At 34.7% G+C, this 24,675-nt stretch overlaps 2 protein-coding genes and 1 long non-coding RNA gene across 3 annotated transcripts; 2 read left to right on the plus strand and 1 right to left on the minus strand.

Moving 5' to 3' along the window:
- Positions 1–77: 77 nt before the first annotated feature.
- On the minus strand, positions 78–19,349 carry LOC123875486. The gene is made up of 11 exons (XM_045921337.1): positions 18,939–19,349; positions 18,159–18,327; positions 15,251–15,391; positions 14,203–14,406; positions 13,113–13,352; positions 12,193–12,485; positions 7,418–7,580; positions 6,885–7,025; positions 5,129–5,332; positions 4,092–4,331; positions 78–1,073 (listed from the first exon to the last, which is right to left on the minus strand). Exons 1-11 carry the CDS (start codon positions 19,130–19,132, stop codon positions 732–734), a joined length of 2,331 nt encoding a protein of 776 aa, XP_045777293.1. The 5' UTR covers positions 19,133–19,349; the 3' UTR covers positions 78–731.
- On the plus strand, positions 7,519–9,581 carry LOC123875489. Its single transcript, XR_006798148.1, has 3 exons — positions 7,519–7,582; positions 9,200–9,202; positions 9,498–9,581. It is a non-coding gene; the product is annotated as an uncharacterized LOC123875489 (long non-coding RNA).
- Positions 19,350–21,458: 2,109 nt separating the features above from the next.
- Positions 21,459–24,675, plus strand: LOC123875475 (glutamic acid-rich protein-like). Its single transcript, XM_045921319.1, has 2 exons — positions 21,459–22,098; positions 22,731–24,675. Exon 2 carries the CDS (start codon positions 22,731–22,733, stop codon positions 24,441–24,443), a length of 1,713 nt encoding a protein of 570 aa, XP_045777275.1. The 5' UTR covers positions 21,459–22,098; the 3' UTR covers positions 24,444–24,675.

Raw genomic sequence — 24,675 nt, forward strand, 5'->3', positions numbered from 1 at the left:
CGATGCCACAGACAGATACACACGTCGAACTATACACCCCTCTTTTTGGGTCGGGGGTTAAAAGTAAAAAGCAAACAGTAGGTATTTCAAAGGATTTATTGTCTTTACAAATTAAAAATCCAATATTATAATATAAATAGATGCCTAATAAATAATTTCCACGCCCATTACTTCTAATAAAATAATAGATTTCACTATAAGGTGACTGAAACGGAAGTTAGGTATCGGAAAGTTTAAACTCTGCGTAAAAAGGGCTAGTTATCTACGGGAGTACCTAACAATAATTTCAAGTTACAAAATTATGTTATGCCCTATAATCTATGAATCGATACAATACGTAAAAATAAAAAATTTATAGCACCACTTTCATGAAAATTTGTAAAAACTAATTCTGTAATGAATTGCGAAAGATATATTGACAATTTGGAAGTCCAGTCTTCATTCTTTATAATTTTTCATAGAAAACAAAATAACACATTCGTTTTTAAATCTAGAAAAGATCCAAAACAAATCCTCTCTATTATTTTCTTAATTATATCCATTAAATACAGTCAGGATATTTCAGATAACAACCTGTACTTCTCGCAATCCTTAATGTTAAGCGGAATTTATATTGCCAAATTAGACGCTTACACGTGCAATTATAATGAAATTAATATCGTGTAAGTAATTTCATGCCACTAATTTCATAATGTAAATTCCGCTTTAATGTTAGTTAATATGTCAGTATCCTAGTTTTTCCTGTCGTATATCATGTCAAGGAGTTTAAGGAAGAGATCGGGCGGTATGGAAGTGCTCTCCGGAAGTTGCCGTACACTCTGTACTACTGAGTCATATCTTTGCCTTTCCTCAGCTTGGTAGATCGAGGGTAGTTCTAATTCTTCGTACAGTCTCTTGATTCGTTCTATGTGCGCTGGTTCGGAGCTTCCGTAGCAGGCTACAAACACTTTCCTTTGATTTGGCGAGCACCTTTGTAGAGCTTGTACGGCCAGCCAAGAACATTTGCCCTCTTGAATGTCGGTGCCAATTTTTCCTGTAACCTTTTCCACGCCGAAGCAGTCTATAAAGTCATCCTGCAAAGACGGGAAATTAGAAATATTAATTCACTTTGATTTGAGTTTTGACACGGAAATAAAAAATCTGCCAGCTGCGAGTCAGACTCGCACATGAAGGGTCCCGTACCATCGTACATGAAATAACACTTTTTGATTTACATGCCGGCCATTTGGATTTTTTTATTTTTTGTGAAAATTTCAATGCTCTACCTATTACAGTTCACGAGATTTAGCCCGCTGACAGACTGACGGACGGACAGACGGAGAGCGGAGGCTTAGTACTAAGGCCCCGTTGGCACCCTGCGGGAACGGAACCCTAAAAATTGCTTTAATGTCAATGGCTTATTCTAAACTCTGCACGAGGGAGAGGAAGACTCCAGCCAACATGGTGGTCCAATGTCGAGAGAACAATCCAGGGCAGAAAGTTTTGAGGTTTATTTACAAATTAAATGGGACAAGAGCAAGAGAAAAAAGTTAAAGCTTGCTACAGCCACCTTTGATGTGAACATAACCGATACCCTATAGGTACCTATACTCCTTTAGTGGAAATTGGCGGCAAGAGAGGCGTTCGGCAGAAGTAGTGGCTTGGATACATCTGGGAATTGACTGTAACCTAACCTAACACAACTGTTCTGATTTGCGAAGAACAGTATATTATTATGACGAGATGATGGCCAATCTTCAACAACGGATTGTCACAAGAAGGTATTTTATTGAACTAGGTAGGAATTCATCGTGGGTGAAGTTTTTCCAGTTGGAATTCTTAAAATCCTAGTAGGAATCTGACATGGAGAAAGTCTAAGTGCAAAATTTCAAGTTCCTAGACTAGACTTGGTTGAGCTGTTCTTTGATATGTCAGTCAGTCAATTTCTCCAAATTGTAAGTATGTTAGCAGAAGTCTTGTAAGTAAATAAGCACTCATTTTCGATCGGTTAAAATGAGACAAATAAGTATCATGCGTCATGTTTTCCGCCTCGATTGATACTGTACTTAATCCGTTATTAAATAATTGAGAGACGAGAGTTGATCATTGAGTTGATACAGCATATCCGTTATACAATATGAGGTTAGTGTTTGTTCGTTAGGTCTAGGTTCCACGAGGCTAACAGCGAACAGCGCGCTATGATTTTTTTAGGGTTCCGTACCCCAAGAGGAAAACCTGAACCCTTATAGGAACATTTTGTTGTCTGTCTGTCTGTCGTGCCTGTCATGAAAACCTATAGGGCACTTCCCGTTGATCTAGAATCATGTTTGGCAGGAAGGTAGGTCTTATTTATAGCACAAGTAAAGGAAAAAACCGGCCAAGTACGTGTCAGACTCGCGCACTGAGGGTTCCGTACTCGGATATTTTTTCCAATATTTTGCACGATAAATCAAAAATGTTATACATAAAAATAAATAAAAATCTGTTTTAGGATGTACAGGTAAAGCCCTTTCATATGATACCCCACTTGGTATACTTAGTTATCTTATTTTGAAAATTGAAACACATTTTAATTTTTTTAAAATGATGTAACCACAAATTCGCGGTTTTCAGATTTACTCCTGTACTTGTGCTATAAGATCTACGTACCTATCAAATTTCATGATTCTAGGTCAACGGGAAGTACCCTATAGGTTTCTTGACAGACAGACAGACAACAAAGTGATCCTATAAGGGTTCTGTTTTGCCTTTTGAGGTACGGAACCCTAAAATCCGAAAGTATACTTCCGATATATTATCCAAACTATAATTTGTGTTTTATCATACAAAAAATAAATTAAAATGTGTTCACGAAAAATTTAATTCACTAAATCACATATAAATGGCACAGACCGTCATTAACTTGCGAGTTCTACATAAACGTATTAGGTATATCGTGTACGATGGCACGGAACCCTTCGTGTGCGAGTCCGACTCGCACTTGGCTGGCTTTTTTACTTATTACGAGTGTCAATAAGCTAGTTAAATATTCGCGTTCTCCTCCGACACTTCAGTGAGTTTCGTATTAAGAAATCGCTTAGTAGGTACAGTACAATGTTTTAATTTAATATATTTCACATAGTATAATTTAGTATATTTCACAGTTCATATCGCCGTAACTGGTATCATTATACAAGATTTAACAGCAAGCGTTACGGTCAGCGTGGTCACGCCGCCGGCCGAATCAGCGATTTTACGATTTAGCACGATACGCGGTTTTTTATGACAGAGATCGAACAGGCGATAAGATTTCTGCGCAGGTACATTCGCGTTACATATAAAAGTGGTGATCTCCATCCTCCTCGATCAATTCCCAGGAATTTGGCGGCCGCATTTTCAAATACAGCGACCACGTGACCAATTTTTTTAAACACATGTGCCCACCTAGGTGTTTAAAAAATACCCGCAACTAACTTAGGGCACACGTGACATGGGCTAGTTTCTTGACTAGATATGTATTTTAGTCTGCGTCGCTACATAGGCTGAGATCTATAGAGCGCCCTTTGACTTTTTGTTAAAACGAGAAAGCGCTATACCGCTTAAATCTGTCTCATTTTAACTGAAACTTAAGTCTAAGCATAGTCATAGTGCGCACTATAGATTTCAACCATAGTCTACATAAAACGTCCCTTTCCGACGTCTGTCCCTCTATAGTCTATACCTACGCTTAGAGCTTTTAAACTACGCATCGGATTTTAATGCGATTTTCATCAATATTGAAACCGATCAATATCGAATGTGTATTTCGTGACGTGTATACACGTTGACGAAGTCGCGGGATTCAGCTAGTTATGAATAAGTGAAGTTACAAGTGTAAATTAAAATTTTATAACACCCGCGACAAGTGAAGGTTACAGTAACTAGAAAAGAGATGATAACTTTCAAACAGCTGAACCGGATTTTTTTCTTGGATTAGAGCTAAGAACACTCTCGATCAAGCCACATTTCAAACAAAACAAACTAAATTAAAATCGGTTCATTAGTTTAGGAGCTACGATGCCAAAGACAGATACACAGATACACACGTCAAACTTATAACACCCCTCGTTTTGGGTGGGGGGTTAAAAACTCACCTGCATTTGAAATAAATGTCCAATCTCCAAGCAAATTTTCTCCGCCTTTTTATGTGTTTCCTTGTCCGCGTTATTGGCCAGGAAGAGTCCCAAACAGACTGGCAGCTTGTACGTATAGTACGCAGTCTTGTATTTCACTATAGAACTGTATCTCTCTACAGTGAACAGACTGTAGTCGTTCTTGTTTCGATGGGCCATCGTGTAGTCCAGGTGTTGGCCTACCGATGTGTAGAGGATGGCCTTAAACAAAATTCCTATTTCAGTAACTCTAGACCCACTGCTGTCATTACCCTACTCATCAGTCTGGTAATGGCAGCAGTGGGTTAAAGACAACGGGGTAAAAACAAACAAAGCTCATTTCAGACTATGGAATATATATTACAGTCCGGTCAAAATAGACATTCAAGGATACAATAATTCGCATAGAGGTAGAGAATTGGTACGGATGTTGAGAATGCCAATATAAATTAACTGTGAAAAGTCCCCATTGATCCCAAATTTGCAAAAAATGTTTATTCAAGGCTTAAGTTCACAAAAATGGGATTTTTGCATTTTCCAGCTAAATAGTAAGTTTTATCATTAAATAGGTAACACAAAAATTAAAGATCATAAAATTTTAAAAACCGCTAATCATAAAACCGCTTGTAACTACTCAACGGCTCACCGATTTTGCTTAATTATTATTATGCGTCATTTGCGAGTGAAACTGGGTAAAATTCTTAAAAAACCAAATGACGGATTTTATGAGCTTTAATGTGCGGGCTGAAGAAGATGCATTGCACACCACACTCGGTGTTTTTGAAAACTTCGTAAATTTTGGTTTTCTGTTTTTTTTATTCATTATAGACAAGCGCTTGACCACAATCACACCTGATGGAAAGTGATGATGTGGTCTAAAATGGAACGCGCTTACTAGAACGGTAAGTCTTGATGAGACTCTCGCAGGCAAGATATTAATATGCCAGTAGTAGTTTATTCTTCTTAATACCTGAGAAAACAAAAGATTATTACGGGATTTTTAAAAGTTAGTTACCAACCTCATTAAAAAGATCCACAATGTTGCGGTATAGCGGTAAACTTCCACAGTGTGTATTCAGCGTCTCGTATATCGATGCGTTTATTAGTATGGAGTCATTGATAGCTCCCAGGCCCACGTCGGGACGCAGGTACCAGCAGGGGACGCCGCGGCGCTTCGTGGAACCATCCATTATATCATCCATCACTAAAAAGTACGCGTGCAACTATAGACAAAGGAAAATATTGTTTAACTTCTTTATGGATGCGTTTATTTATATGGAGTCATTGATAGCTCCCAGGCCCACATGGGGACGCAGGTACCAGCAGGGGACATCGCGGCGCTTCGTGGAACCATCCATTATATCATCCATCACTAAAAAGTACGCGTGCAACTATAGACAAAGGAAAATATTGTTTAACTTCTTTATGGATGCGTTTATTTATATGGAGTCATTGATAGCTCCTAGGCCCACATGGGGACGGAGGTGCCAGTAGCGGACACAGCGGCGCTTCGTGGAACCATCCATTATATCATCCATAACTACAAAGTACGCGTGCAACTATAGACAAAGGAAAATATTGTTTAACTCCCAATTTATGGATGTGTTTATTAATATGGAGTCATTGATAGCTCCCAGGCCCACATCGGGACGGAGGTGTCAGTAGGGGACACAGCGGCGCTTCGTGGAACCATCCATAATATCAACCATCACTAAAATGTACGCATGCAACTATAGACAGACTAACAATATTCGATCCATCAACCTCCAATCTCCATGCATCGTCTACTGGACATAAGCCTATTCGAGAACGCGCCACCAAACAAATTCCTTTGCCAACCTCATCCACCCGCTTCCAGTCACCTTCTTCAGATCATCGGTCCAAATAAATTTGTAAAAAAATCATTGACTCTACTAATACAAGTACACTGGACCTGTGCATGCCTCGTGTGGATAGATGTATGGATTGCCAACCTGTAGCTTGATTCAGTAAAACCTGCATCGATCAAGATTCAAGATTTTTTATTTGCAGAAACATTTTTTACGATGAGATGTTATTAAGTGCAACAAGTTATTAAGTAAGTTAAGTATTACAATCGCAATTGTTGTTTTTGGCTTTTATTCTATTCTTGTTGCAGCAATGCATTGTAGCCAATAGTGAGCGATCGTCAACCAATCAGAGGTGATTGCGATCGTGACATTGTAGCTTTCATTCTACCCTCATTAAGCTGCTGTATTTGAAGCAACTTTACTATCGCTATTTTGTACTTAAGGGGCATGAGATCCAGTTTAAGAAATTAATTAAAGTATCGACTAATTTGTGAGAATAGTCGATAATTTAATTAATTTCTTAAAATCTTTACTTGGAAACTGGACCTTTCCAAGTAAAGATTTTTATATAAACCTGTGAGGATGATACTGCCACCTGTCGGAATCAGAATGCCATAAGCCTACGTTGTCGTATTAGTTTACAAATTGCGAAAAACCAAATTAAATTTGAATTTCGCGGGCAGGCCGGTCGCTTCGCCCTTAATGGCACGCCTTATCTAGTGCACCTACTTGTATTGTTTAAAGTATGTTAATCTCTGTGGTAATAATCGAAACATGGACAAAAGTTTATTTAAATCTTGTTTTAATCCTTTGTCTTCGCCAAGGCTAACATTACATCATCATATTATTATTATTACAGTTATTATTCTTATTACATTACATAAAAAACTGTCATTGTTTTAAAAAATATAAAAAATACACATTTATATATAGAATTTATCCTTACCATTTCAACACACCAGCCCATAGCTCTGCTGACCTTAAGAGATTCCTCGGTTATGTTTTCTGGATTTTCCAAGGTCTCGTATGCATAGGTAGTTGTCAGACCTCGCGTTTTTTTGCCACCTTGTAAGTTGTATTGTAATACCTTCAAAAATATGTAATATACAGTGTGTTTTACTAACTTGGACAGTACGGGGAAATCTAAATTCCCCCCATGTTAACCCCCAATATATATTAACATTTTTAAGAATCTAAAATGTTTTAAAATTCAAAATATTTTTAATCAATTAGACTTTTACAAGTTCTTTTGAATCGTCAAAAGCATCTACTACTGGTTCGGAATGCCTTTCCTACCGAGAAGAACCAGCAAGAAACTCGGCGGTCGCTCTTTTCAAAGATTTGATATACAATATTATGCTATGTATAGAAGCAATTGAAGTCCGGCGCATTGCTGGAGCGAATTGCAGGTCAAATCCACGCTCACAGTGTTCTCAGACAAAGTTCAAATGGGGCAGATTTGAGGTAACATAAAGTTACCTCTTTAGTCCAGACTGCTACTTCAGGTATGTCAGCAAACTTCGAATGTGTCATCAATGAATCAATGAGACCTGGTAGAAAATCCTGAAATGTCTCTTTCTCTCTTTGCATTTCTGATATAGAGGCATTTGTAGACAATTTATACCACTGCTGCTGTGATACACTGTGAACAATGTTATTGTTTTAAAAATTGACTCTTAGGATTTTTTTAAAATTGCTATATAGCTGGATGGGGTTGCGCTTGGCGACGATCGTGCTTAAAAAAGCAATGATGTGTAGAATGAGTTGGAGCGCGCTTTTTTTAGAAGAGGCCTAGAAGATTCACTTTTGTTACTCCTTCGTGCCACAATTTCTTTAACTATTTGGCTGAAAGGAAGATGATACCTTACACTCGGACTTAACACATAGGCTAATCAAAATACATGGAAAATCAAAGAGTTTCATTGAGGTTTTTACAAAACCTATATCAACGCTTATAATCGCAGCTGTTATGAAATTGTTACGAAGTACATATTTATTTGTTTTTACAATATATTACAGTTCTTTACCGATTAGTTAAAAAATACAAAACTAAAATAAACAGTATGGCAATTTAATTATTATGGTAAACTAAATTTTTGATATAATTCGAAAGTGTAGTTACTAAAGTACTAACTAAAGTCACGAGGTTTGAAAGCTCTAAATTAAATTTAAAACTGTCAAACTGTTTCTGTTCGTTTTCATATTACATTAGTAACAAGATGCGAACACTCTAAAATTTAGTTGTGCTCAGAATCAGTACTATTATCATACTCCATATTTATTTTGTGATACCTACAGTGAACAAAAAGTGGGAGTCCTTTGAATTTTATTGTTTGGGAATTTGAATTATTATCTGATGAAGATGTTTTGTCAATAGATATCAGAACACATCGCCTAAGCATTGTTATGTACAAGTAAACACAATGGAACTCTAAAAATATGTTTTTATATTATTGTGGTAATAAGATGGTAGGTAGATAAGCATTTGAATGACGTAAGAAGAGTAAAAAGAGCGGGACCCTGAGATTTGCAAACTTAATTCACACAATTTGTATAAACTAATTTCAAGAACAAATAAACCATTTAATTGATTAATTAATTAATAATACTTAACTAGCAAAAAAAGGCATACATACTTAAGAACTTGTAAGCCTATCAAATTGATTAAGAATATTAAATGGATTTTCGCTAAAAACAATACCAAGACCCTTGAACTTATTATAATAAAAAAATTGTATAAATATACAGAAGCTTCAATGGTTTTCTGCAAACCTTAGCTGATACATAGGATAATAACTCATTTATGCCACCCCTAATATAGTCATTATCATCATCATCATTATCTCAATCAATGGCTGATCTCTCTGAATGAGAAGTGGCTATAGGCCACAAAGCTGGGCAAATGTGGATTGCGAGACTTCACACAATGCAGAGGACATTATGGAGAACTCTCAGGCATGAAGGCAATCTTTTCCTCCAATGTTGTTGATATTTAATTGCACTCCAAAAAGTTGGAGGTGTGCCAAGGATTGAATCTGTGCCTGATTAGGAAGCTGACATTTCAACCAGCCTATCTTTTAATATATTTTTAGTTAAGAAAATAATAATATTGTATAGTATCAAAACTTTGCAATGATCCTTTTAGCTTTGCTTCGCTTGAAGGAAAATAGTGCTAAGCTGTAGCTTAAATCTTTGGCCTTAGTGGACCTATTTTGATCAATATTGGACATACACTTTCTCCATACAAAAGGTTTGACTAAGTAGGTTAATAGATTGAGTGATTATTGGATGATTTGCGCACAACAAAATTGTAACTTATATTCCAATGTTATAATAGCTTTTCAATCTCTGGACAATATAGAACAGAGAACTAGATTTTTTAAAATAAGTAATTAGTTAAATACTTATAAAACAATGTTATGTACTCATAGATATATATATATGTACTTAAAAATATAAAATAATAGATTAGACGATAAAAAAAATAAAAGAAAACAATGTACATAGACATAAATCAACAAATTATAACTTAGTAGGTAGTTTTTTTTACTAACCTGAGCGTTTTTAACCTTAAGTTGTTAAATCTATTAAATATTCTAAATATTGTGGTATTCGAATTCATTCTGCTAGATTGAGGCTACACGCCAACAACTCTCTCCTGATGAATTCTATGTTAAATGTTAATTTAATTTTATGGGCGGCACATTAACTTTCGGTTCCACTTTCCAATAAAGAGCGTTTCTTTATAAATGATTATTCCATTAAAACGTGCATGCTTATATCTGTAATAATATTTTAAACGTTCGAATTTACAACTCAAAAACCAATAAGACAAAAACAAATCAACAACACACAACTCGCAAGTCAACACAATTACAGCTCCAGCTGACAGTTGATACTTGATAGCGCAATGGAAACGGTGCCAAACTTTTGCCGCGCCGCACGGTCAGTGTAACCAACTCGCAAAATTATTTCCCCCTAAAGCTTAAGTCAAAAACATCTAAAATCACAACAATTACTTGAAAATCCCCCTTAAAAATGACATTATTAAAAAACTCATAACAATAAACTAACAATAATTAGGTAGTACCTTGATCATATAGATTACAAAAATGTAATGCTATTACTTTACATTTTAAAACTCGATCTGTTTAGCAAATCTTTGTGTACTTTTGAGTGTATTTTTTGAGCATAATTTAACAAATGGCTTGTCAACGCAGCAATACAAGAGCGAAATTAAACTAAAACAGAAAATAGAATTCAACAAAATTTTTATCTTAACCTTCTATGTTTCTTATTCAACTCCGTGCGCTTAGTAATAAAGAACCAAGATGTTGTTAAGCCACTAGGTCAAAAAATAAATATGATTGGCTAGATTAAATTACTTCAGGCCATATATTTTTACATCTTTAATTTTCTTAATCAAAAAAATAAAAAATTATAAGTCAAAAATCCCTAACAATACCTCTGAAAATACATAGATTGCCTCTAAAAAAATCCCACCTAACTTATTTACCCCTTTAGAGGCTTAATTTGGGAGGGGGACCCCCTAAGGTGGAAACCGTGTGCACCGTGTTATGTTTTACGATTTTGGTTTTACTCCTAGTTTCCATAGGATTTCACTCAAAATAACTCTAATTTTTTTTATACTTACCCTGAATAAATCTAAAAATACTCAATATTTGGTAGGTATAAAAAGCGTAACCACCTGCAGTTCTATTTTACTCTAAATTACACTGAATCACTAATCTGTGACTATATAACATAAATTAACGCCTAAGTAGTATTAGTCATTTCACCTAAAAATAAGGTGAATTTCCTAAAAGTGGAAACACTGGTTTGGCAGCCAAATGACAAATGTCAATGTCAAATTGACGGGAACTTGACTCTTCCGTTGACCATTAACAGATTATAATGTAAGGTGTTATTTGTGACGTTAGACGCACAGTAGAGGTGGGTAAGATTGGTATAACTGGTGATTTTAGGATTCCATTTATATTTTTGCCGCTGCGCATGCAAAATCCGCTATACCCTATTATAGCTAAGTATGCATTTTTTTAGGATTTTAGTTTTTGATGTCATTTTGTTTGTTTTAGCATGTGAACTAGTTCAAGAGATAATCTTTTTAGCTACGTGATTTTGATCTAAAAGTAAAGCATATTTTTTCAATAAATTTAAACGGAATTTTCATGCGCAGCGTCGACGTTTTGGTGGTGGTGCCACGTCTACTGTTTATGTAGTCTTCTCACTGTTTATCACTGGCCATCGACCCAGACATGTTTACTTAGGTAAGGTTTTTCATCCCAGAAAATCAGTTTCCACGGTAAGTATATTTAAAAACTTAATCTACGCTGACAAAGCCACGGACTTCATGTTTTAATAAGTATATTATAATATTATCATAATAGGAAGAATAGTTTTAAATTCTATGCGTAAGCGCATCGTTCATTCGATTGAGACAAAACTTTGTACAGTTGTTGTTGATACTTGATGTATAGAATGTTGTACAGGCAGGCACAGCTAGACAATTTGTATCAAACTACCTACTATCATACAGGGAGGTGTTAGGTACTTATTATTTGGAGTTGTAAAAAAAACCATACATGATTATGTATCACATTAATTTATTTTTAACATTTTATTTATAAATAAGTGTCTAGAATCATCTTATTATAATAATCCAGTAGATAAGAATTACTTGTACGTCTATGTCTAACTTTTCTACGATTTTAATTTTTTGCAGAGCTTACATCTCAAAGGTCACGGACTTAATTCAAAATGGATGGAAATTCGATACTTAGTATTCATATTTTTGTATGTTTACATAATATGTATTTATTTTAATATCGCACACTTAGTAGGACCACCAGGGTCCACCATTTTCCCCTATTTCCTTAAAAAAAATCAAAATTACATTCTTAATTTCCATCTTTATAATTTTATTTTTCATGCAACTTTGGTACAAGTTACTTATCTTCCCTTCAATGATTTTTTGTGTATTAACCATACGAGGTTACCTACTTTATATTTTAGTATGTAATCTTCCGCATAACTACCCTAAATAACTAATTTAAAAGCTTACATTACAGCCTAGTCACATCTATTTCTAAAATCACGGAAACCAGAATTAAAATTTTATATAAATTATTCAGACCTATATAATTAGTAATATCACTTAAAATTATTCTTGATACATTATATAAAACTATTCGTTTACACTTCGCCTGAAGATGTTGTCGAGGATTTTAAAGAACAGGTCGTGTGGTAATCCTCTAGTAACTTGTTGTATTTGTGTTCTTAGGAGATCATAAGTGGCTTCTTCGTAGACTGAGTATGTGTGAGGTAATTGTAGTTCTTCATACAGATCCTTGATTTTTTGGACATCTTCAGGCTTGGAGCTTCCATAGTGTTCTTCCATGAGTTGACGTTGAGCAAAATTCGCCCTCTGCAAGGCGACTACTGCCAACCAGGTGCATTTGCCATCTTGAATATCTGTTCCTGTCTTTCCCGTTACTGCTGGATCTCCGAAGCAATCAAGGAAGTCGTCCTAAAATAAATAAAAAGTTATTTTGATAACTTCCTATTTAGTTTATAAACAAGTTTTACGCGCAAAATTCTCATCATAATTTATTGTTATTTAGTGTGTTATTTAAAAATTTATTATCAACGATTTCCTTATTATTGTTATTATACTTTTGAAACAGGAAAATAGATCGATTTATCTACGCAGTTGAATTATTCCATTATGTATTGTTATATCAATGCATTCCTAATAACGTAAATAGGTACATAGCAACTACGAGTAAATGATATTTCATAATATCGTGGCTTTATCGTGGCCTTGGTTTCTAATCAAAACGCATATCATATTATTATATGGTAAGCTGAGTATAAATTACTTTTTGTGTTAACAGAATCAAAAGGAAAAATGGAACCCTTATATCCAGACTTTGTTGTCTGTCTGTCCGTCTGTCCGTCGTGTCTGTCAAGAAACATATAGGGTACTTCCCGTTGACCTAGAATCATGAATTCTTATAGTTATTAATAATATGATTTCATTTTATTTTTCAAAATTGCTTTCTTACTACCTACCTACTACAAAATATACGCCTACTATAAATATAGGTACATGTATATTACACATAAGTTAGTAAATTATAAGAATGTAACTTACTTGAATTTGGAAGAACTCTCCCATCTCTAGTAGGATCGTCTTCGCCTGCCTGTGCGTCTCAGGGTCGTCCACGCCCGACATGAGCAGGGCGAGCCCAACGGGCATTTGGAAGGTGTAGTACGAGGTCTTGTATTTCGTGATGGCTTCGTATTTCTCCATTGTGAATAGCGAAAGGTCTGGCTTGTCTGTTTTCATCATTTGCAACTCTAAATAATGGCCGATTGAACATTTAAGCAACATCTGTAACAATAATAAAAACTTATAATTCAATTTATTCCTATGTACCTACAATTGAACACTTTTTGCTGTTAATTGTTAATTTGTAAGATAATGATGTAATGGTAATAATTAATAACGAGGGTTCCAAACGCGCCCTGGTCTGAGAATAAGCCCACAACAAAATCAATTTTCAAAGAGTTATTGGTTTAGTTATATTAATAGGTATATAAAGCACTTATATCTACCTATTAGGCATACAGAATTCAATTATACTTACAATTATTATTTTATCTTTGTGTAAATCCGTCATTAAATTATTATATCATTAGTGTGGACGTGGTATAATTATTATTGTGGTGTTACGTAAAACGTAGAATAAATATTACTACTGCAACCTCGCGCATTTTATCAGACAAACCTATGATTTAATGATAATTTTATACAAGTAGTAGTTAACTTGCGACTTTTATGGTAGGTAATAGGTACGAGTAGGTACCTATAACTACACATATTAAAGTCAACGGAGTGGTTATTCTAAGAAGACTACCTTCTGCAAGCGATTTTATCCGTGGGATATGATACACAATATATAACCTATATATAGCATTCGGGGATACCTACCGATAAGATAATGAAGCTATCAGTAAAAATTCAGCATCGGATCTTATCTTACGGACATTACCCCCTACAAATTTATAGTTAGCAAAGAATAAGTACAACGCTTCTTTACAACGTAAAAGAAGCGACACTTCTTCCCCACTACGGCTAGTAATACTATAAGCGTTGTCCTTGTCCCGCCAATTTAGTATAAGTATAATAGGTATTTAGTAGGTATAGGTACCTGCTACTTAACAAATATTAAAATGCGTACCTCATTAAACATCTCAAGTACGTTCTTGTAATAGGGCTTGTTCGAGAAATATCGTTTAAGGGTTGAGCACATGGCCGAGTGGACTAGGGCGCTGTCGTTGATGCCGCCGAGCCCAACGTTGGGCTGTCGGTGCCAGCAAGGCACGCCGCGGCGCATCTCCGCACCCTCCATCATATCGGTTGTTAGCAATTGGTGTGTGTGGAACTGTAATACAACGTATACATTAGAGATAGGTGCCTATAGTACGCGGCAGGTCGATATGGCAATCGGAATGCGGGGTGTGGTGCTATATATACAAATTACAATATTGTATAGAGAGGCAGAGAGAACTAGAGTGAGGGAACTCTCGGGTTGATCTTGAATCGGCGATATGTCAAATATTAGGCTATGGTGACGTCAAATCCTCGATAGCTCAACGGTTGAGGAGCGGACTGAATTCCGAAAGGTCAGCGGTTCAAACCCCACCCGTTGCACTATTGTCGTACCCACTTCTGGCACAAGCTTTACGCTTAATTGGAGGGGAAAGGGGAGTATTAGTCATGATTAGCATGGCTTTTATTCTTTAAACAAAAAAACCAAGAAAAATATGGCTACTTTAGGGCTACCTGCGTCAAATGTAGGTACTAAAATTTGACGCGGGACCAGTGACGATGAAACCTCAACGTTCAACGTTTTGTTTCAACTTATAAGTTGCCTGCGCAATTGCCAAAACTTTTGACCAAAGTCTTAAGTTTGGATTAAGAACCCAAATTATATAACCCAAAGCAATAGTTAAATTGATTGATTGAAAGTCATTCAATCAACAACAACCATATCGGCCGCGGATACACCTAGTATCTTACATGATTAACTTACGACTTTACTACTAAACACTCTTAATAGGTACATTTACATTAGTTTTGTTGTCAAATAAGTAAGCTACCTACTTACGTGAGTAAAACTTACAGGTGAAATCGCGGTAAAAGTAATGTTAGTTTCTAGACCCGAACCACGAATAGCGTTAGGTACCTATTATTCTAGAATTTACTTAGATAGTTTAGGTCCTTACCATTTCTGTGCACCATCCCATGATGTTAGCGAGGTGAATATTTTCCGGCGTTAGATTTTGCTGTTTTTCCAACATTTTGTAAGCAAGTACGGTCGCTAGGCCCCGATTTTTCTTTCCATTTGGCACATTATACTGCAACAGCTAAAACAATGATAAAGAAATTAAGTAGGTATTTGTACAATTAGCGATATAAGCAGGAAAAATTAAGTACCTATTGTACAAGGTAGTTAGCCTAAATACTATAGCTTCCTATCCACGTCACATTATATAGGTAATAAACACAGGATGAGTTTTGGATGGACGCGCAATTTTCATATTTCACTCAAAAGAAAATACGCATCCAAATTAAGACCACCTCCTTAATGGAGGTTAGAAATATGAAAGTTCAAATGGAAAATTAAATAAGTATGTAATCCCAATAATCGTTTGTGCCGATGAAATTACAAGTAGGACCCAGCCAGAAAATTTTCGGGGGAGAAAGGGGAAAAATTACCATCATTATGTTAATGTTTCAAAATGATAAGATTTTTTAAATATGTATCATAAAAAAATTTGATATACCAAATGCATCTAAAGCTAGATTTGGAAAGTCAATGACCTGTATCTATTAATTGTCGCTGAAAAAATGTGGTTCACGAAGAAAAATTTGATTTTATTTCATACACCAAGCCTACGAAAAAAATCGATTGAATATTGACTCGAAATACATTTCCAGCCGAGACAATATCACAAATGGCGGAAAGTCATTCCTATTCTTAGTTTTGGCACAATAATAAAATAAGTGCTTATAATCTCTGTATACCTGACTCTTTCCTCTGCTCCACAATTATAATAGCTACGGCCTATGTCACAAGAAAGTATTTTAATCCTCATTTCTTACGTTCATTACTTCTAACTTACCCTTAACTGATAGTTATTTTTACTTAAGTCTGATAGTGAAACTACCTACTTACTTCAAGTAGGCAGGTACCACATAAAAATCCGTAAAAAAATGAGGTTTATTCAGTGTTGAGTCATGGTATTAGGTAATTGTATTTTATCTTTGTTACTACCTCATAAGAATATACATGCGAAATTGTTTAGCACTCCTTAGTAACGTGAATCGCGCAGAGTTTGCTGATACAATAATTGTCAACCTGATTAGGACTTTTATTAATATAAAACATGCTAATTCGATTGTACGTTTCCTAAACTAAACTAAATTGAAAAATAAAGACTAGTACCTACTACTATAATGACTTGCCAATTGAGTTCATTTTATGAATACAAATCTATAAATCGACAACAAATAGGCAATAGCTAAACGTCAACCATTGCGCTATCTAATTTTAGTTCAAATTAATCGATCGAGTCAATAACCAGATTGTGAAAGAGGGACAAGCATTTTCAAGAGACAAGGCTATTCGTAACTCGTAACAGGTAGAATTATCTAGAAGCATGTTGCTCAATATCGAAGTTTCCTTCATAGCAAGGGTGGCAAGGGTTACTTAACACAGTGGTTTTTTTGACGAATTTCAACATCTCTGTATTTATTATTGGAATCTCAATTGTTATGGTGATGAAATGGTAACTAAAGAAGCAGGTAACAATGTTGTTGGCCATGAATGGTAAAAATTTTACTTTAACTACCTGTCATAAATAATAAGCTTTAAAATTAGTGCTCCTTTAAAATTTCAAAAGTACGCTTTTTGTAAGACGTAAATGTATGGTCGCAAATTTTTTACATTACGACGCAATCATATGTGTCGTAGTTCATTTTTAGTTTGTTTTTAAGTTTTCACCAGTAGGTATCTATCGTACCTAACAACACTGCATCTAAATCCTCGAAGTTCACATGGTTAAGAATAATGCATGTTTTCAGTTATAGGTAGGTATTAGGACTCTGACCTAATGTAAAATTTATGAAGACTGGTCTCGTCGTGGCGTGTGTGTGCGTAAGGTCATCTTATAAATAGCTTTAAAACCTGTTTTCGCGACAACATCTCAACTAGCAGATAATTAACTTTAGTCAGGAGTCAACTAAAAGACATTAGCTGCGGTTAAAGAGAAATTTGATCCTGATATGTGCATATCTTTCGTTGTATCTGTCGATTCTGTCGCGTTTTTTGTCAGTGTGGCCAAAAAATATTGATCAATCTTGTTTTGAGAACCAGTATTAATTAACTTTCCCAAAATAAAATCATTAGAATGTTTTTATCTATTATATGTCTTTATTTCTTATTGAGACCCACATGAAGCAAAATGTTTTAGTCGACAAATAGGTTGGTACCTACTAGGTAGGCTTGTTATGCGCCGTACAAAAAGGCGTTATGCGTCGTAAGCTACTAAAAGCCGGTAATCTAAACAACAACTTACTGATACCTAATAGATATACTATAATAGTTTTACATTCTTAATATGAGCATTGGGCATTCTTAATTTTATCATCGTTGACCATATTGCTTACAACGTTATCAAGCTAAATTTCGCATCCAATGAAATCGTAACCAAAGAAGATGAAGGTCATTTTTTGTGAAATGATAAAATTCAATTTACGCTATCGCCTATATGCAAAAGACTTGAGAATATTAGTTAATTTTAAAAATAAAAATAAATCTAAAGTAGTAAGTACTCTTAGTGATAGATATCATCATCAATCATAATTTAAAGCATTGCCAGCCCATTACTTATCAGGGCCTCTTCTCAGAAAAAGAGTTTGGGTTATTGCCCACCACACTGGTCAAATACGGAGTGATAGATGTATGAAAATTTAATTGCAAGGCATATCCTTCCTCTCCCCATTATTTTCTGGCTAAGACCTTACAAGTTACAACATTAAAATGAAGGACACCGGTTCATGGTGATGGTTTAACTAAACGGGTTCTATATCATTCTGTCTACCCACTGACAAAAGCAACATAGAACGTACCTTGGCCAACCATTTGCTGGCTTCCGGCACGTCAATATGCTTGCCAGTTTCAGTCAGGTCCCTCACGATGTCCGGAAAGCAAGCCATGAACTCCCGGGACTGGTCTTTGGAGACAGCCAGTCCACGGGCTGCCAGTGGCATTTGCTGAGATGTGAGGGTCGACAGGAATCTAAGGATTAAAAAATTTAGTTGACCTAAGTCCATCGGCACTTGATGAAGAACCTATGTCTAAATGTGGAGAGTGAATTAGCATGATTTGATCCCTAAAAATGTGATGGTGCAGCGATATGTCAAACTAATCGGTTTGAGTTTTTATGGTCATGATTTATGACTGAAACATCTTTAGAATGCATTGTTTGAAGACTAGAAATTTCTAATTTCGAGCCTAAAATAGTAGGTCCGAGTCCATACCCAACTAAAATTATTCATATTTTACATAAGGTAGATGATAAATCTGATTATGATAAAGCTATTTAATTTGACTAGGTAATCATAAAGGTGTAATTGCCTTTGTTTTAATACAAAGCAGATCACAATGGAATAATTTATGAGAATAAGAATCTTTTGTTATAAAAACAGGTTCTGAATAAAAAAGAGACATTTTGATATGAGCTGATAAAAAACTGAGTTTATCATACTTAATGTGAATGAAATATAAATATTTTGAATTAGTTATCACCTACTTATGGTGTGCCCAAGTATGTAATAGGTAGATAGTGACACGGTGCGGTGTAGTATTACGCAAACTGTACGGTGTTACTCCGTTTAAAGTTCACTGACCTGTGATATTTCTGCAACTTCAGCAACCTCTTCGGTCCCGCATCTTCGTTCTGATTTAACGAGATGTTGGATTGGTCCAGCCTGGGTACCATTGCATCCGAATTCGTTACACTGGTTGTCTTGCTGATGTGCCGACGCAGCTCATTTTTGTACATTTGCAGGAATTTCTCAACACTTTTCTTTGTGGAAAACATGATGACCGGTATAAAAGGATTCCCGTTTATAAATCGTATGTGAAGTAGATAAGTTTATTTATGTTTAATTGATCAAAGCTAACTTGCAATCAAAGTAAGTCACACAAGCGCCCGACCACATCGACTACTTGTGACCGACTGATACTTTGTTATGTTTTGCTCCTTGCCTCCAGCGGTTCAAAATAAAGCGATAGAGCTGGCTGCAATGTTTACATGGTTCTATCGACGTCGATAACGTTATCAATTAACATATTTCCTCCGATTTCATGCTGTTTATGTTTGGTTAGCGTGCACTGCGTGTGATCATATTATTATGTTATCAAACACGGTGCATGTACTAATTTTAAACTAAGTATATCATTGTTAACTTAAATAAACTTGTTTACTGGAGGTGCCTAGGTATATTTCTGGGTTGCATGTTATGTAATTTTAATTTTATCTAAGAATTATAGGATCTTTAAAAACAAAACTAACTTTCGAAAAACATAGTTATACAATAATTAGGTTACCTAGGTACTATTCGTTGATAAAATATTTAGTTACTTCTATTAAACTATTGCATTTGCTAATTGTACTGAACTTATGTGATTAGGTTTCAAAGTGTCTCATCTAATTATCTATTTAGTATTTTTAATCATCTCAATAGAAGATGGTGGTCTCAAAACAGTTGTTCTATTTGGTGGCTTTTCAAATACATATATCCAAAAAAAGATTTTGACTTATTCCCAAGTAACTAGTTAGGTAGCACCTAAAGAAGTTTTACGCAAAAATGATAAATTGTCGTTTGCCAGATTGAATTGAATAAATGAGCTAGGTATATGTGCAGTGAAACTATCATATTGTGGAATTACCACATAATACTTATTGTATTTGGCTATTTAGGTATCATAGAGTTAGACTTACTTATTACAATTTATAGGTAACTCAATGGTAACTCAGTGGTAGGTATCGATAAAATATCACGCGTTGCAAGTACCTCAATGCGTGCGCAACGCACCGGCCGGCGCCCCTCGCGCCGCTCGTCGGTGCCACGCGGGCGACGTCACGTAGGCACATCGGCCGCGGTGAGCCGGTTAGCCCGCTCCTACTCTCATATTTTCGCTGCCATGCAACGAGTTGTGATTTGTGACCCAAAACAATATATTTTTATGTCGCTTTCTTATTGCACTTTTGAGATTCCGAGAAATTTTGTTTTTCAATGTACCTAATAATGTTAATTAGATAGGTAGGCACTAGGCAGCATCGATTGATACCTACCTAGGTATTTAATTATTTATTTTTTAATCAGCAGACTGGGTTCTAACTATTATTCCAAAAATAAAAATATGAATAGGTAAGGTAAGTACCTATAGGCTGTGGTATAGGTAAGATAGCAAAATAACAAAGAACTCCGTTGCGCTGTAGTGAACGCTATGGGTATAAACGAGAGAACCCGGTTTCGATTCTCGACAGAGGCAGTTTCGGAGTTTATAATTTCTAAATTGTCTTTGGTATGGTCTGGTGGGACTTGGGAGTTGGGAGGCTACCTACCGGCAAAGCTGTGTCGTCAAGCGATCTGTTGCGGAACAATGCCGCGTAGAAACCTACCTACCTATTTCAATACATAGAAGTCATTGACCTATATTATGGGATTAAGTTGATCCGCTTCCATAGACTGCATCATCCTAACCAGTCTTACCAGGTGAAATCACAGTAAAGGGGTAACTAATTGTAATCGAATGAAAAAATTAAACAAAGGGTGCTGTTGTACCTAGCCCTACTTTCTTACCTACATAGGTACCTGTATTGGATAGATGCGCGACCCATCCCTACCCTAAGTAGGTAGGTACTTAGGCACGTAGATACTTATTTTTTTACATATATAATTTTAATTACTTTATAACTGCAGTTTCTATCCATTATTACTTAAGCTGGTAAACAAAGGAAATCATAAATTTAAAAATCCCGATCGATAATATTGACTCTTCCTATTCCTATCTTTATCTACGTAGGTACCTATCTACTTACTAATTACCACCAACAATCTCGATACATAGTACATACATACATACCTACAATACCTAGCTAGGCTACTACAGAATTTTTTTGTCCACAGAGTGTGTCAAACAAATTCTTCACAAAAAATAAAACGCAATTAAATTAATTGCGTTTTATTATGCTTTAAATTAGTGTAAACAGCCCATATGCAGCAGCATAATATTATTGTGACTAATTGTTAGCACAGGTGGTAAAAATAGTGTTTAAATAGGTAGACTATTACCTACTTACTCATTATAAAAATAGGAACATTAATATTATTGTTAGGTAAAGATAGGTAGTAAAATATTCTACGTGCTTATCATTCATATATGGGTAAGGCCGATAAAAATGGATTATTTTATATTAGCTCCAGCGTCCGGTAAGTAATAAAATAAAATCTTATATATTACCTATAAAATTCTTTTTTCTTAGCTTTGTATAATAGTTTTTCTAATAGGTTATTTATACAAACATTCTCAAAACATATTATAATTAATTATTTTTCATAAAAATAATATGTGATCACAATATTTTCAATACAAAATAAAATGTCCCACACTCGCCCTGGGGCCATATGTATCAATTTTGAATTTTTGCTGTATTTGTATTTGACCATTTTAAAGTTCTTATGAATAAATTAATACCTATTCTACAAAATTACAGTATCAGGCAGGATTAGATAATAATCAAATCATAAAATTCTGGTACATTAACATCGTGTCCACGGATACTGATACTTTTAAGTCACGTATTTTATGTTACGATATTTTTTACTAAAACTTAGCATTTGAGCAGCAGAATTCATTTGTTTAATATGGCAACACCATAGTCTACTTGTCTATGCTACGTTTTTTCACTCGTCGGCCATGTTTGTAGCAGTGAGCTTTTGTTTTCGAGTGGAATTGAGTCATTTTTGTTAGTTATAAATTGATTCCATCTGAATAAAGGTAAAACTGTATTCATTTACTATAGGAGACTTATTATTTTGATGAATCTAATGTTTGAGGAATAGCTAGAGGCTGTGTACGTGCTTTTATTCTTGTCGTTTAACCGTTAAAGTGAAAATGTTTTGACGAGAGGTTAGCTTTTATGTGACATTTATGTCACATTTTTAAGTAACGTAACATAAAAGTGATGTAAGGCCTTATTCATATAGAAACTTTAAAAAATAATTAAACTTATAATTATCAATTAGGTAAATAAAAAGTTACGTGCATTGAATGAAGTTAATTTAAAAAATCTTTAATAATTATGAATACTACTAGCGGCCCGCCCGACTTTGTCCGAGTACATATTAAAATTTTATCCCGTTGATCCTTTTGATCCCATTGATCCTTTTGATCCTGTTTTTCTTTTTGATCCCGTTACAAACCTAGTTCTGATTACAAACATACCAAAAAAAGAATCATCTAATTTGGTGCAGTCGTTCTAGAGTTATGCACACATTTTTGCGAACATTTAGGCGATTCATTTTCATTTATATATATATTTAAGTGGAATCGAATGAGCCTCCATGAGGCTATGCAGCCATAGTATACTACCTAACTGAAATTTTTGTATTTTTTTCCTGTACCTACAGATGCCACTTACACCTGCGGAAAGACAAAGAAAATACCGGGAAAAGCTGAAAAGAGAGAACCCTATCAAATATGACGAAATGAAAAAGAAGACTGCTGAGTGCGCTTTGCGGTACTATAAAAAGAAAGTAAGTCAATATACAGAAGAAGAAAAAATAGAACGAAGAAAGAAATGGCAGGAAGAAAGGAAAAGACAAAAACAAGCTGATCAAGCAAAGGTTGATATTAGTAAGCCAGCAAAAACGCAAAAAGATATAGAATATAAATTACGTAGGAAAAATAAAGAGTTACAAAAAGAAAATAAAATATTGCGCAATAGATTCAATGCACTAAGAAAAAAATTTTATCGGCAGTCCAAAAAACTAGATGAACTAAATCTAGCATTCCTGGAATTTAAGAAGACCGAAACCAATCAAGAAAATCAAGAAGAACTAATAGAAAATCTAAAACCTCTGCCTAATACATTAAAAATTCATCAAGTAATATTTAAAGATAAGAATGCTGTGAATTTTAGAAACTTAAGTTGTTTTTGCAAAAATATGAGTGGCAAATGTGATTGTTATTCTACAAAAACACACAGATTTGAAATCAACAAAGAAGCACAACCAAGAAACACTGTAAAACGCAAATTAAATACAATAAAGAGAAGTAAAGTTGGTACAAAAAAGAGAAGGGAAAGCACGGCAAGCACCACTGAGTCTGATTGTACTGAAATAGAATATTTAGATGACAGTGATGCTACACATTTTTCTGAAACTTATCAAGAAGAATATTTAGAATTAGACGAAAATAATCAAGAAGAATATTTAGAATCAGGTGAAAATATTTTGAGAGAAAGACAAGAAAAAAGAGCAGAAAAGGGTTCAGGTAAAACTGATTTTGAAAATGAAGGATTAGAAGTAAGACGATTGGTAGAAAATATAGATGAAAAAATTAAAGAAGTACAAATTGAAAAAAAAACAGCATCTCAAAAAGGCGTAACGATTTTATCTGATATTCGAAATTCACCATGGAATAAAAGATATTTTGATTTGAAACGATGTGGTGGACTACAATTTAAAAAAGTGGACTCAAATTTTGACCTTTGTTCATTGAAAAAATCATTAGATGTTCCCATAAGCACAGAAAATATTGATCCATATAAAAACCCGGTGGCTAGTAGTTCAGGAATCAAGACTAAGACTGAAAACCAAAAGACTAAAGACTTCGAAGAAAACAGAAAAACATACTTCAGTAGTTTGAATAAAGGAGACCAAACCAAAAATATTGAAGAAGACTTTGAAGGAAAAGCAAGATATGACATAAAAGATTCTATAAAAACAAACGAAATCAAAGAAGAAGGAAGACAGAACTCAGGAGTAATTAGTATTGTAGAAGCTAACAAAAACGAAAATACCAAAGTCTATGATGAAAGTGATGTGAAGATTAAAATTAATCAATATGTATTAGTAAGATATTACATTCGCAAAACTTGGAAATATTATATAGGACGTGTAGTCGAAATACACACCAAAGACGAAGATACAAACTACACTATTAATTTTCTTAAAACTATAAAAAAACCCTCACTGAGATTCACTACCCCGAAGAAAATGGACACGGATACTGTTCCTTCTTTGTCAATTGTGAAAACTATAGAATTGAACGAAGAAGATAATAAAAAAAACGAATACCTATTAAAAGATGATTTTAATGAAACTTATTTTGAACTGTAAATTAGTTATCGTATATAATATAATGTGTAAGTGATTTCGTAAATTCAAAATAAGTAACTATTATTTCTTTTCTAAACAGCTATAAATAAATGATTGTGCAAAAAGGAGTTTTTTCTTATATTGGAGACGTCCCTTTACAAAACTTTTATGTTACTTTTAAGTTATCCAGCCACACACTTTTAAGTTACTTTTATGTCACATGAGGCCAATTTTACGGCCTTACCCATATATA

Source organism: Maniola jurtina, chromosome 20 (genome assembly GCF_905333055.1).
Source record: "Maniola jurtina chromosome 20, ilManJurt1.1, whole genome shotgun sequence".
Taxonomy (NCBI): domain Eukaryota; kingdom Metazoa; phylum Arthropoda; class Insecta; order Lepidoptera; family Nymphalidae; genus Maniola; species Maniola jurtina.

Excerpts from the sequence above, each read along its gene's own strand:
- LOC123875475 (XM_045921319.1), top strand. The coding sequence starts at position 22,731 with ATGCCACTTACACCTGCGGAAAGACAAAGAAAATACCGGGAAAAGCTG.
- LOC123875486 (XM_045921337.1), bottom strand. The coding sequence starts at position 19,132 with ATGTTTTCCACAAAGAAAAGTGTTGAGAAATTCCTGCAAATGTACAAA. Across the intron at positions 14,407-15,250 it reads TGGGATGGTGCACAGAAATG|TTCCACACACACCAATTGCT; the intron begins GTAAGGACCTAA and ends GTTGTATTACAG. Across the intron at positions 12,486-13,112 it reads GAGAGTTCTTCCAAATTCAA|GACGACTTCCTTGATTGCTT; the intron begins GTAAGTTACATT and ends TATTTATTTTAG.